The sequence below is a fragment of the Phacochoerus africanus genome, chromosome X (genome assembly GCF_016906955.1).
Source record: "Phacochoerus africanus isolate WHEZ1 chromosome X, ROS_Pafr_v1, whole genome shotgun sequence".
Lineage (NCBI taxonomy): Eukaryota > Metazoa > Chordata > Mammalia > Artiodactyla > Suidae > Phacochoerus > Phacochoerus africanus.
The window spans coordinates 4035102-4050439 of NC_062560.1; the positions used below are offsets into that span (position 1 = coordinate 4035102).

At 40.0% G+C, this 15338-nt stretch overlaps 1 protein-coding gene across 1 annotated transcript; it reads left to right on the top strand.

The window, feature by feature from the left end:
* The first annotated feature begins 2633 nt into the window (after positions 1-2633).
* LOC125118864 (odorant-binding protein-like) lies at positions 2634-7251 on the top strand. The gene is made up of 4 exons (XM_047765740.1): positions 2634-2779; positions 3252-3391; positions 5697-5722; positions 7208-7251. The coding sequence occupies exons 1-4, from the start codon at positions 2702-2704 to the stop codon at positions 7249-7251; spliced, it is 288 nt and encodes a 95-aa protein (XP_047621696.1). The 5' UTR covers positions 2634-2701.
* The last annotated feature ends 8087 nt before the right edge of the window (positions 7252-15338 follow it).

A 15338-nucleotide genomic window follows, 5' to 3' on the forward strand; every position in this document is an offset into this window, starting at 1 on the left:
GTACAGACTGAGCCAGCTGAACGTGGGACTCAACCCCTTCCTCCTTCCTGGACCTTCCCCCCCTTTTTCAGTGATTCCTGCCACAACTTAACACCATGAATTCCATCCAGCTACAGATTCCTACTATGGATCCTTACAAGCCTAACACCTCTGCACAGTCACAGCTGACACCGTCTTGAGCTCAGACCATGCACCTCAGAAGCCTTAAAAAATCTCTTTTGCTTTATTAACTTGGCATGGTGCATTCCTCCCTCACTATCTAGATGGGAATCATGAGACCTTAGATGGAAAAAGAAGGAATACAGAGAAATAGAACAAGAAGACAGAAATTCCAAAACTTGAGAGAAAGCCCTCACAGTCAGAGAAACCTAAATAAACTGGACAAGAAAAGAGCAGATATACAAAGCAGAGATTAGCATTACTTGGGTATTAAAAGTTTAATATTTGTGTCAGAGGTGTCCTTTATTATTGGTCATTCTGTTACATGCATGTTGCTTCATATTAATGAAAAAGAGCTCAGAAGAAAGGTCATAGGACTTGCTTTACATATAACCTAACAGGGTAAAAAAGATACAAATGTCAATCTGTTGCCATCATCTCTCAGTGTAAATGTCATTTAATTTCAACTTCATTGTCACATGGAAAGGACTTCCTTTGCACCCATCCAAAGGGAACACATTTTGCTGGGCATTTGAATAGAAAAATCAGAGAAGGGAGGAGGTGCCTAAACAGGGAGGAGAGAGAGAGAGAGAGGGAGAGGGTGATAACAGGTGTGGGACAGAATGTATCTGAAAGTGTACACCTGCTCAAAATCACCCCAAAATCAGGGAGATCCCTGACAAACTTTGGGAGGATATGGGGTGACATGCAATTATTATTATTGAAATAAATTCTCTGATTTAGCTTTCACAGCAGGAAATCAAGGCAGACAATATACAGAGGAACAGAGGAAAGAAAGACAGAAACCTATCTTGGCATCAAAGGGAAAAAGAACAGAGGTTAAAGAAGGACATGATCACTGAAGGAACCATGTTAGTCCTTTGGAGAATGAAGGCAAGTGTTCCACTGAGATGTAAGGTGAAGACTCCCTCTAGTCAAGCTCTCCATGAAGTTCTGACACCAATCCAAGACAATGATTCTGAAGCTCTAATGGGCCCCTGGAGCAGAAAATACAGAGTTTGCACTCCATGTGTTTTCATGATGCTGAGTTAGGAAGTCTTAACACTACCATTTTCCCTTCACTTTTACAGCTGCAACACACACTATCTTCAGGATATTTGTGTTAAAAATTGACCATGAAAGAAAATGAACATAAAGAAATACTTGTGAGAGAAAGAAGGAAGTGTATCTTTGGCCGTTTCACTCTCCTTGTAAGGGACCAAATGGGAAGAGCCTGGAGTGTCAATGAAAGGACAATGAAGTCTCCAGTTAAGATGAATAAAGTGAATTTAAGGTGAGCCAAAATGAGGATTATAACCTAGGAAGCACACTCTCAGATAGCTCTGAGAACTCTCCTAACTTGTTAGAAGTTGCAGGCACAGTGCTATGCATTTTGGAGACAATGTATCATCCAGCAAATGACTGACTGTTTTGACATAAAGGTCACCAATGTTACATCCTCTAGCTAATAAGCTGATATAAAGTCACCAATGTTACATCCTCTAGCTAATAAGCTGATACAAAGCAACACACTGTGACCCCCTACAGAGTTGGGGAAGAATGCTCCTTCTTTGAAGAGCTTACATGGATAGCTGAAGAAGAAAGAAAAATGATGGAACTTCATGGTCAAGTAGGGATTCCTGACTTTGAGCAGCTCTGGTTCATGTGGAAGGCAGATGCCCTTTGCACAGGAGGGAGGGAAGAAGATCAAAAACAGACTTTTATGTGTGATTTTTATTTGCCCTGCCTGAAAATCTGCATGTTAGTGCATACGGAGGAAAGCTACCTTTTTCCTTCAAAGTTATACAAATCACAAGAATGACTATCATGCTTTCTTGCTTACATGGGCAAACATTTGAATCTATGAATAAGTAACATAGCAAAGATGAGACTGTCTAAAAGGAGTCTGGGAAATGGAGTGTTGGAAAGGAATGGCTGATATGCCTTCTTCAGATGAGGTTAGCTGACCTGTGCATGGGTGGTCCACTTAGTAAAAGGATGACAGAGTGTGCTCTGGGACAGAAGCGGGGTGGATACAGACTTGGTATGCTCATCCCCTATAAGAGACTACTCTTTCATAAGGTGTCCTAGGAAATCATTTCAGTCTTGTTAAACCAGACAATGACTCCTTTATGCCTAATAAATAAGCTTAAACCTACCTCCTCGATGTTGAAGAAATAATACAGGTGTTCCATTCTGCAATCTCAGGATATCAAAGAAGAATACTAGTACTGTTCTTGAAGGACTTCCTATGTATTATAATTTCACTCTCAGCCAAAAGGCAAAATGTTCAGACCAACGTAATCTCTACTTAAAGCTAATCTCCTTATCAAAGCAACAGAAGGCCAGAAAAACTCTTCTCTGCCAACCGGGATATTGGTAAGATGATTCTATGGAACCAGAGTCTTGTGATTCACAACCATTGGTCATTAAGTGTCATGAAAACAGACCAATCCTATAAAATAAGGCAGAACCTCCCATTCTCTCCAATCACCGGGACACTCGCAGCTTCTGCAGAAGAAGAACTGCAAGAGGCAACAGGATGAAGGTTGTGCTGCTGAGTCTGGTGCTTGGTCTGGTTTATTCCCAGGAACCTCAACCTGAACAATATCCCTCACAGGTACCAGGGATGGGATACTTTGTAGCAGGTCTTGTGAGTGAGTGTCTGTGTGTGTGTGTGAGTGTGTGTGTTCACATAGGGGTTAGGTTATGGATATCCATAAACCTAACCATCAATTCCAATTCCAAAATGCCCCATGAATACTCAATTTATACTGTCTCTGTATTTGGGGTACTGTCTATTCATTAGACATCATACATTTCTATTGTTTGTGCAAAAGAGAAGTTACAGCAGCCAAAGAACTGCCTTGCAGGGGGCCGTCTTCCCTTTGATAACAGAATGCAAGCTACCTCAGAAATAGCTCAATTCCCTGTGTTGCCTTTCTCTTGAGTTGGTACATTATTTCATAAATACGGCTTTGTTCAATTAAGTTAGCTTCTCTTGAAGTAAAAGTGAAGGAAAGTAAATGAGCAAAGATGGAGAAAAATCAAAAGGGGTGGACTAAAATTTATGAAGGTTATTTTGTTTTTAGATTTCAGGAGAATGGAGAACACTTTATGGTGCATCCAGTAACCAAGAGAAGATCAGTGAGAAGGGCCCATTCACGATTTATTTCCGTAGCATTTATTTTGACAGTAAAAAGGACAACATAATATTTAACTTTTTTGTCAAGTAAGTAAAAATAACAGGGTAGGAAAACACATAGAAATCCCCAACCCTGGGGGAGGGTCTGGTTTCCATGTGAAATGCCTGGGTTTTGCACAGGAGTCTGCCTCCCTGAGTTGCACAGCTTAGAAGGGTCTCCAGAGACCTTGAGTCATGTTCATCATAAGCTTCCAGAGAATGCCAGGTGCCTTGGCTTACAGAGAAAGTCCCACAAGAGCTATGGCCTCAAGCCATTTAAGGAAAGAGGGACAAAGCAGTGGGAGGAGGTCAATACCCTAAACACTGCTGTGCCAACGCAGGGCTGGAATTTTTTCATGGAGAATTGGTAGGAGAGGCTTCACACTGCACCTCAGAGTCTGGGAGCAGGTGACGGGTGACTCACCCATGTTTATTTATTTATTTATTTATTTATTCATTTTGAAAAATATCTGGAGTTCCCATCGTGGTGCAGTGGTTAGCAAAGCCGATTAGGAACCATGGGGTTGCGGGTTTGACCCCTGGCCCTGCTCAGTGCCATCCTATCTTCCTTTTCTCCATTTACAACATTTTTTATGTACACAATGTTGCCTGGCTTTTCATGCAGCCATGCTTTCTGTAATCAACATTCTGGTATTTTCACGTGATTCCATGCACTTTTGTGAAGGGCGTAGTTCAATGGGTTTTGACATGTGTACACCTGGCTTCACCACCTCTATCATCAAGATACAAAATTCTTCCGTCACTGCAAACAAATATCCTATCTTTCTTCCAGATCAAACCTCAACCCATCATGCCACAGGTAATAAATGATCTGATCTTTATCGCCCCTTCCAGAACTTCAGACAATGGAATTATACCCTCTGCTTCTTGCACAAAACAGGTTTACAAATGTTTCTGGGTCTGCACATACAAGCAGTCACTATTTACACAGCCAAGCAAAGAGAGTTTTCTTGTATATATAAAATTAGAACATTTTCTAGGCACTGGACAATTCTTTTATTCCCATTTTTGTTGTTGTGAGAGAATTTGATGCAGTTCCCTCAGGACTAATAACAGTGGACATAGTTCACTGTGGCTTTTCTTTTGCAATGTGTCTGTTCAAGAGTTTATCCAATTCTTCATGGATTTTTTTCACCTTTTAATATTAGTTCCCTGTTCATTTTTCATAGAGAAAAATATGCTTATTTTCTTTTTCTTCCTTTTTAAATGATTTTTGTTTTTTCCATTATACTTGCTTTACAGTATTCTACCAATTCTCTACTGTACAGCAAAGTGACCCAGTCTCTCTCTCTCATAAACACACAAACACATATATACACATTTTTTCTCACATTATCCTCTATCATGTTCCTTCTAAAGTGACTAGTTCTCGGAGTTCCCGTCGTGGCGCAGTGGTTAACGAATCCGACTAGGAACCATGAGGTTGCGGGTTCGGTCCCTGCCCTTGCTCAGTGGGTTAACGATCCGGCGTTGCCGTGAGCTGTGGTGTAGGTTGCAGACGCGGCTCGGATCCCGCGTTGCTGTGGCTCTGGTGTAGGCCAGTGGCTACAGCTCCGATTCAACCCCTAGCCTGGGAACCTCCATATGCCACGGGAGCAGCCCAAGAAATAGCAACAACAACAACAAAAAAGACAAAAGACAAAAAAAATAAAAAAAATTAAAATAAATAAATAAATAAAGTGACTAGTTCTTTTTTTTTTCAATATCTACATGCACAGAAAGACATAAACAATTCTGGGTCTTTTGTTGTTCCATATAAATTTTGGATTGCTTTGTTCTAGTTCTGTGAAAAATGTCATGGGGAATTTGATAAGGATTGCATTGAATCTGTAGATTGCTTTGGGTAGTATGGCCATTTTTACAATATTGATTTTCCCAATCCAGGAACATGGAATATCTTTCCATTTATTTATATCTTCTTTGATTTCTTTGATTAAAGTTTTATAGTTCTCAGCATATAAGACCTTTATTTACCTCCTTGGGCAGGTGTATTCCGAGGTATTTGATTTTTGGTGGTGCAATTTCAAAAGGTATTGTAGTTTTGTATTCCTTTTCTAATATTTAATTGCTGGTATACATAAATGCGACTGACTTTTTGACAAGGGAGGCAAGAACATAAAATGGGAAAAAGAAAGTCTATTCAGCAAGCATTGCTGGGAAACCTGGACAGCTGCATGGAAAGCAATGAAATTAGAACACACCCTCACACCATGCACAAAAATAAACTCCAAATGGCTGAAAGACTTAAATATAAGACAAGACGCCATCAAACTCCTAGAAGAAAACATAGGCCAAACACTCTCTGACATCAACATCATGAATATTTTCTCAGGTCAGTCTCCCAAAGCAATAGAAATCAGAGCAAAAATAAACCCATGGGACCTCATCAAACTGAAAAGCTTTTGCACAGCAAAGGAAACCCAAAAGAAAACAAGAAGACACCTTTCGGAATGTGAGAGAATAGTTTCAAGTGATGCAACCGACAACGGCTTAGTCTCTAGAATATATAAACAACTTATACAACCCAACAGCAAAAAAGCCAATCAATCAATGGAAAAATGGGCAAAAGACCTGAATAGACTGTTCTCCAAGGAAGATATACAGATGGCCAGCAAACACATGAAAAAATGCTCAACATCACTGATTATAAGAGAAATGCAAATCAAAAATACCATGAGATACCACCTCGCACCAGTCAGAATGGCCATCATTAATAAATCCACAAATAACAAGTGCTGGAGGGGGTGTGGAGAAAAGGGAACCCTCCTCCACTGCTGGTGGGAATGTAAACTGGTACAGCCACTATGGAGAACAGTTTGGAGATCCCTTAGAAATCTATACATAGAACTTCCATATGCCCCTGCAATCCCACTCTTGGGCATCTATCCTGGACAAATCTCTACTTAAAAGAGACACATGCACCCGCATGTTCATTGCAGCACTAGTCACAATAGCCAGGACATGGAAACAACCCAAATGTCCATCGACAGATGATTGGATTCAGAAGATGTGGTATATATACACAATGGAATACTACTCAGCCATAAAAAAGAATGACATCATGCCATTTGCGGCAACATGGATGGAACTAGAGACTCTCATACTGAGTGAAATGAGTCAGAAAGACAAAGAAAAATACCGTATGGTATCACTTATAACTGGAATCTAATATCCAGCACAAATGAACATCTCCACAGAAAAGAAAATCATGGACTTGGAGAATAGACTTATAGCTGCCAAACAGAAAAGGGAGGGAGTGGGAGGGATCGGGAGCTTGGGGTTATCAGATACAACTTAGAATAGATTTACAAGGAGATCCTGATGAGTAGCATTGAGAACTATGTCTAGATACTCATATTGCAACAGAACAAAAGGTGGGGGAAAAAATGTATACATGTAAGAATAACTTGATCCCCTTGCTATACAGTGGGAAAAAATAAAATAGAAAAGTAAATTGGGAGTAAAAAGGGAAAAGAAAAGACATAAACACAAAGTATGTTCCTTTTTTTTTTTTTTTTGTCTTTGGTCTTTTTAGGGCCACACCCACTGATCATGGAGTTTCCCAGGCTAGGGGTCGAATCAGAGCTGTTGCTGCGGCCAATGCCAGAGCCAGAGCAATGCCAGATCCGAGTCACATCTATGACCCACACCACAACCTACAACCTCCTGGTTGCCAGTCAGATTAGTTTCCACTGCACCAAGATGGGAACTTCCAAAGTACTTTTTTATATAAGTGATCTACATATAATAATAATTTATTTGCTTTTATTTTACTATATAATATATACTTTGTATGTTTGAATGTATACATAAGTGTGCCTTTCAGTGTTAAATCTTCTGAAGCTGTTTTTATACAAGAAGAACTTGCTTTTGATAAACACATTTGAAAAAGATGTTTGCACTTTTTGGCTATCATAACAGCTAAGGATACCTGGCCAGGGTTCTGAAATCACTAAAGTCTGCCTTGAGAGCTAAGCCTCTCAGGTTCAAAAAATGACTAAATCAATTGCTACTTTTTAAAAAGACTATTGCCAAGCAGAAAGAAATAAAATGTGTAAAGAAAGAGGAGTTACCACCATGGCTCAGTGGTTAAAAAATCTGACAAGGAATCATGAGGTTGCGGGTTCGATCCCTGGCCTCACTCAGTGGGTTAAGGATCCGGCGTTGCCATGAGCTGTGGTGTAGGTCACAGACACAGCTTGGATCCAGTGTTGCTGTGGCTCTGGCATAGGCTACAGCTGCAACTAGACCCTTCACCTGGGAACCTCCATGTGCCACAGGTGCAGCCCTAGAAAATGACAAAAATTTAAAAATTTTAAAAATTTTAAAAATGTGTAAATAAAGAATATGTATTATCAGAACAAATGTTTCTGAGCTAGGGACAGCAAGAGAGTATACATTAACAGGTTCAATAATATTGATGCTGGCAAAGGCACAGTCATGATTCTGTGCAATTAGATCTTCAAAATTCCTGTGTGATATGTCAACTTCTACTACCGAGACTTTCCCTCATCTAACTCCTCCCAAAAGGAAAGCAAAGACAGACCAAGGTGAATAAGTTCCCTAAGTGATTCGCTCCTCAGGAAAGTCAGCACTGGGGCTGCAAGTCTGAAAGAGATAATAGGAATGCCCCTTCTTTTGGTGGCTGCTCAGAATCATCAGGTCTATTACTGGGTATAGAAGAAATTTTACTTTTATTTAGCATTTGTATTCTTCAAGTAGAACTGAAAAAAGGAAAAAGACGATGCTATACATTAATAAATTGTGATGTGAAATGGTCATGTTTATCTGCAAGGCTACATATATAGTCACTATAAAAGCTACTTTAAATGTAATTTATGTAGTCTGATCCATCCCTTTATCCTCCTTTAGTTTTTTATGGACCGGACCTGATAATTTATTGAAATAAGCCATTCAATTAAAATTACTCCAATGGACAATAATCCTTGGACATAAACGCTCAGGCTGTACCATTCAGCAGACTAACTCTAGGCTACATCACGGTACCTACCTGTGTCTTGATTTTTTTTGTCGATAAAATGGACTTAATAAAACAGAACCTACATCATGGGGTATTACTAGGAAGATTACATGAGTTAATATGTGTAAAGTGATATGTATAGTGCTGCACAGAATACTCAAAAATGAAATTTCTTACTCTACGAAATTAACTTCAAATAAAATGATTTCAATAAAAAATGACTAAATCCAAGGCTGTTCCTTTTCTTCTTCTTTCCTACCATTCTAGATTTTTTCATGTCTGTGGGATTTCAAAACTGACCAGGTTTGTATCTGCAGTTTGTCATGCAACTTCTGCTCAGATTTGAAGGCTAAATGAGGCATCCTTGCCACCTGTTAGTTACTTGGTCTAGAAAACCTATTTCTTCTCATTACCATCCCACTTCTCATAGGTACTGAGGGGTCCCACTGGTCATGGGTACTCAGGGTCTCAAGAGAGGAAAAGAAATGAAATCCAAATATATGTCCAACTTGAATTATTTTTATCCATGGGATGATGTTTTGTCTTCCAAGGTGAATGGAAACTGCACAAAATTATCTGTTCAGGGAAGAAAGATAGCACCTAAAGTCTACAAAACTGACTGTGAGTATGAGGTTTTACTGGTACGAGCAGACGAGGGTGGAAAGCTTTGTCTCCATTTCTTTCAAGACCCCATACATGGGAATTCTAGTTCTACTAAACGTACAGGGGTCACAAGGCACCCATCCCTCAATTTTCAAAGCACTTTGTGGTCATGATCAAAGGAATACATCACACAACTCAGAAGGTCTCTCCTGATGCTGAGTGTTTCTCCGTGGGGCTGCCTACAACTGATCTTTCAGGAGGGTCTCAGGTACATGTCCATCTAGGTAATTGAAAACAACCCTGGGAACTAAGGCCCCAAGGTCTATTTTGGGGTTTACACATCAATGTCATTGTCGGGATGGACTTTTTGGAAAATAGTCTAGCACCCCTTTATCTATTCAATGTATAATGGATCAGTTGAAAATCAAAGGAACCACAGTAATTTCAAACACCAAGCACATTCCACAGAAACACAGCTTCTGATCAAAGCAATGGGGATGTTGCTTAAGATGAGAGACCTAAGTTATTTATCATGGCATACACAACACTGTCATTTTTAAAGGACCACAGGGTACATTTGGGATTAAATTTTAAACACATCAACCTGTGGTTCCAACCCTTCCCTAATGTAAGCAATAGCACAGTGGTCCTGGAAAGAACCCCATTTCTTAAATATATGCCTGACCTGTTTCTCCACCCATTAAACAGTAACTTTTCCTCATTACTGTATCTGATACCATTTCCCTGCTTCCTTTCTGTCATAAGCAGCTGGAGCATTCCCTGTACCCACGGATGGAGACAGGGATCAATACAAGAACTGCTGTTGCCAAAAGGCTATATTCTCCATGATGAAGCTTATCTACAATAAATAATTTAACCTGGGTCCAAATGTATGAAAATTCTCTCTCTTACAGACGCAGGTACAAATGAGTTACACATTGTTCAGTTGTCCCAAAATTCCATGATAGTATATAAAATCAATGTGGATGAAAAAGGCAAGAAAAGCATAATCACTGGACTGCTGGGTATGTGTTCATCCTCCCAAGACTCCCGCTGGTATTGCCATGGAATCATTCCAGTGTCAAAAAACCAAACCAGCAGGTGCAATCATTATTGTTGTACCAGATCCAGGTCATTATATGCAATGAGTTAAGGACGCTGGAATATAATTTACAAATAAAACGATGAACCTAAGATCTAGTGGGGAATGAAATTATGAGACACTTCAAATCATAGACCATTTGTTCAAATGAAACATTTTTAGTAATTGGGTTTTATTAGAAAGAGCTTTTTAAGAGATCCACTCATTTCCAAGCAAGGAATGTGGAGGTCAAAAGCCTTAGAACTGAAGCTTTTATTTTATTTTATTATTTTAACTAGGGGCCGTACCTGTAGCATATGGAAGTTCCCACATCAGGGATCACATTGAAGCTGTAGCTGCCAGCCTACATCGCAGCACCAGCAACTTGGAATCTGAACTGCATCTGCAACCTACACCACAGCTCATGGCAATGTTGGGTCCTCGAACACATTGAGCGAGGCCTGGGCTCAAAACTGTGTTCTCATTGAAACAGATTGGGTTCAGTACCACTGAGCCAAAACAGGAACTCCCAGAACCAAAGCTTTTAAAGGGAACCTGTTTAATCCTTTCCATGAGAGTCCTTATAAACTTTAAAATATCAACCCCATAATAACCTCAAAGGGCCCCGAGAGGAAAAAGAAATATTGCCTTATTGATCATAAACCATTTTTTAAAAATTATTGGGAAGAACTGTGGTTTTTTATTTGCCTTTTTATGTTTTGCATTTTAGGGCTGCACCTGCAGAACATGGAGGTCCCCAGACTAGGTGTCAAATCGGAGCTACAGCAGCTGGCCTACATCACAGCCACAGCAACACAGAATCTGAGCCCCATCTGTGACCTACACTGAAGCTGGCAGCAACTTTTGACCCTTCAGCCCATGAGCAAGGCCAGGGATCAAACCTGCATCCTCGTGGATACTCTTTGGGTTCATAACCAACTGAGTTACAATGGGAACTCCCAGAACAGTGGTTTTAAGGAAAGGATAAATTTTCTCTGATCACAAGGTTGCTAACAGTGCATATGTGTCTGGAAGGGAAGACTCATGTATCCAGATTTTGGGGTCCAGAACAAGGCGCGAATGTCAGGGAGAGCATCCAGGCAGTTGCACAAGATGCAGTAGATTCACTGAGATGGGTGGGGTCCCCAGTTCATTCATGGAGCCGCTGACAGCACCACCTGCTGAAGAGGGACGGCGCCCAGGTTCAGAGTTGGGCTGGGTTGAATTCCTCTCATGCACCTCAGTTGAGGAAGCTGACATGTGAGACATTTGCCAAAGTAAACTATCTGAGACTATCTGTTACATTGTACCACATGAAGACATGAATTCCACATGCACTTCTTTCAATCCTGTACTGATACATTTTTAGGAGTGCTAACAGATACATTTCTGCTGCATGCAGGGTGATTTTTCAGGCAAAGGAAATAAAGCTAAAGATGAAGATTTTAAGAAGTTCACAGAAGTGATGAGAGAGAGGGGATTTCAGAAGAAAATATAGTGAATGTGGCTGAAACCGGTAAAGGAACTGTACATTTTCTTGGAAATATCAATCACCCAATCTGTACATATTCTAACAGCAAAAAAACTGATTGATTTTCAATGTCTCCTTCCATACATCATCCTTTATACAATCCCCTACTTAAAAAGAGAAAACATGGAAATACTGGAAAATGGTCATATTCGGGGGTTGTTTCATTCTTACCCTTTTCATTTTCTCCCCAGATGACTGTCCTAAGCAGTGACTGAAAAGAGACTTCAACATCACCAATGGTAAGAAACAGTGACCTGTTATCAGTGCTGCTCCTGCAAATCCATCAATTAGGACATAGGGGGACTGCACAGGTGACCTTCTTTTTGGTAATGATATTTATCCCAAAAACTTAACTTCCATCACTAGAGAATTTTCCATGACACTATTTTCTGATCTCAAGACATATTAAATTGCAGTCTGGTGGACTGACTATTGCTGAGCAGTTTAGGTGAGAAAGTATTATCCTACAGGAATCACTCAGAGGACAGACCTCAGAGAGAATCAGCTGGACAGAAGTTGGTGGCAATGAGTTAGTTTCCCATTCAGTCCTTACCTGATGGTTGTCCATGCACTTCCCTACTCTGGGAGAACTGGGCTTCTAGAGAACTCACCATTTTCACAGAAACATGGGTTTGTTATCTAGAACCCCTTCAGAACCATAGAAACTTTAAAATTTCTGACACAATAGAGCCTCAACAAATGACATTGATCTATGCTACAATGCGCCTTTTCTTTTTCTTTCTTTCTTTTTTTTTTCTTTTTTTTTTTTTTTTTTTTTTTTGCTATGGGAAGAAATGGAGGAAAAGAAAGTGATCAGTAAGACTAGCTTCCAGGTGAATATAATCTTGAATCCAGAAAGGACAAAACCCTTGGAATTAGAGGAGAACAATGTAATTCCATCACAGATCACACAATCATTTTTAAGGTCAATCACACCCATGATCTAGCATCCTGAAATCCTGAAACTCACAGTATGTACTGTCAGTAGCCAAGGTCCTGACACAGCTACTTCCCTGGAAAGAATACAATGTATCCCTCCTTGTCACAGGTATGGAGGATAAGGTCCACTCGGAGTTTGTCCAGTAGGTGAACTGACAGCTCCTGGACCCTTGCATGTCCTGCTACCTGAGCTCATACCTGTCAGCCATCACACAGTCAACTAAACCTACCATCCTGTTTCTTTCACCTATAGGGGGTGACACTGAGAACCAGGAATATGATCTGCTCCATAGAATCAAGAGCAAAAATAAGCATCCCTGGTTCCTGCAAAGCATCCTCCTTCTCTCTTTATCAACGTACTCCAATTCCCATTTCATCTCTCCTGGTCAATCTTCATAGCCTGTTTGGTGATACTTGATTTCTGATGATTCCCATAAATTTGTTTAATACATACACGCCACATATGTGTCTTTGCAGAAAATCCCCTGTTACTGTATTTTATATTATTTTTTATTTAATTATTTATTTTTGCTTTTTTCCTTCTTAGGGCCTCATTGGCATATGGAAGTTCCAAGGCTGCTTAAGAAAAAAGCCCCTAGTGAGCATCTTCTTCATTACAGGGGGAAAAAGAAGTGTGCTCGAATCTTTGGGATATAGACATGAAGTGTCAAATGCCATGTGCCACAGTTGTGGAGATATGCCTATTCAGACAGCACCCACACTGCTGAACTTGAGCTGAAGTACTAACCTTTCTTAACCACTGGATCATTAATAATCAAAAATGGACACAGTTGAGACTTGTTCAATCCATAGTACTGTGAACTCTACTTAGAGCGTGGAGGAACAAGAAGACAGAGACATCAGTTGGGAAGTGGTAACACACAGCTCACAAAATTGCATAATACACAGCTCACAAAATTGACAGGTGGTGTTCTATCCTCTCATGCTCCAAAGAGCTTCAGATGCCAGTATTTCCAAGAAGTGACCTTTCCCATCATAATGTGCAGGGCATTCCCATCAGCTCCCCATGGTGCCCAAGGATTTACCATTCAAATATCCAAGCTCCCTAGATTCAGAACATATTCCAAGCAGAGGGCCAAAGTTCACAGATCTGGTCCAGTTCCTGGGAGAAGAAAACTCATCCTCAGTGATATTTTTTCACAGGAAATCTTTTACCTACCCCAACATCGTTACCTCCAAAAGAGGTACAGCTGTCAGCTGTGACAGCTGTTCAAGGCATCAGTAATGAAGATTATTACGGTTTTAACTGGATGTATTAGAAATATCAAGGACGATGTTTAAGCTCTCCTGCTTTGTGCAAAAGACTGCATGCACATGGAGTTCTGACTCTGCTCTATACAGTGTGCCTGAAAATGTTGGCTTGAGTGTGTGGATATAACCCAGTGGAAATGATTAGACACCCAGGGCGTCAACCTCTTAAGGAATATTAAACGCCAGGACCTGGCATAAACAAGTTCAACACTGTGAAAAATTATAGGCAATTATATATCCATAGAGGTGTGTGACTCCATGTTCTTTGTTGCATGAATATTAATAAGAAAAAGCAAATTCTTACCACAAATCCAACAGATAAAGAGCCTAGTATGTGAAAAATACAATTTAGGCTGATGAAATGAACATGGGTAATGAAATGTCCATATTCCTTGAAAGGTTTGTTACTAAACATGACACACGATGCAACAGAAAATTTCTACTGTCCTTTTTCTATTCAATTGAATAGAATGTTCCACAAAGTTGCAAGTCAAGAAGATGTAAAATTACTGAACATGTGAAGTAGCATAAACTTTGAGAAAGACATTTTTAGATACCTAATCATAGGAATACATTTTTTAATTTTATTTAATTTCCCCAACACATTATTTTTTTTCCTACTGAACAGCATGGTGACCCATTTATACATACATGTATATATTCTTTTTTATCACATTGTTATGCTCCATCATAACTGGCTAGACATAGTTCCCAGTGCTACACAGCAGGATCTCATTACTAATCCATTCCAGAGGCAATAATCTGCATCCATTAACCACAAACTCCCAATCCATCCCACTCCCTCCCCCTCCCCCTAGGTAACCACACATCTATTCTCCAAGTCCATGATTTTCATTTCTGTGGAAAGGCTCCTTTGTGCCATATATCAGACTCCAGATATAAGTGATGTCATATGATATTTGTCTTTCTCTTTCTGACTTACTTGACTCAGGATGAGAGTCTCCATCCATGTTGCTGCAAAAGGCATTATTCTGTTGTTTTTCATGACTGAGTAGTATTCCATTGTGTGGTATATATTCCATATATACCACATCTTCCTAATCCAATCATCTGTTGATGGACACTTGGGTTCTTTCCATGTCTTGGCTGTTGTGAAGAGTGCTACAATGAACATGTGGGTGCATGTGTCTTTTTTAAGGAAAGTTTTGTCTGGATATATGCCCAAGAGTGGGATGGCTGGGTCATATGGTAGTTCTACATATAGTTTTCTGAGGTACCTCCATTCTGTTCTCTGTAGTGGTTGTACCAGCTTACATTCCCACCAACAGTGCACACCCCTCCAGCATTTGTTATTTGTGGACTTAATGATGGCCATTCTGACTGGTGTGAGGTGGTATGTCATGGAATTCATATTAACATGTTTTCCATCTTAATTTGCTGGTGAATCGCCTTGGAAGATTTAGGTGCTTTGCACGGATGTGTTTAAATTCTACATTATCCATACACATGCTCATTCCTTAATGCAAAAACATACTAAAATATTGGAGAGCAGTCTTTTTTCACATGTGCATGATAAGCCATGAAGAAAATCACAGTTCTGCTTATT

Coding starts and splice junctions, on each gene's coding strand:
- LOC125118864 (XM_047765740.1), top strand. CDS start 2,702: ATGAAGGTTGTGCTGCTGAGTCTGGTGCTTGGTCTGGTTTATTCCCAG. Junction 3,392..5,696: donor ATATTTAACTTTTTTGTCAA/GTAAGTAAAAAT, acceptor ATATTTTCTCAG/GTCAGTCTCCCAAAGCAATA. Junction 5,723..7,207: donor CTCCCAAAGCAATAGAAATC/AGAGCAAAAATA, acceptor AATCTTCTGAAG/CTGTTTTTATACAAGAAGAA.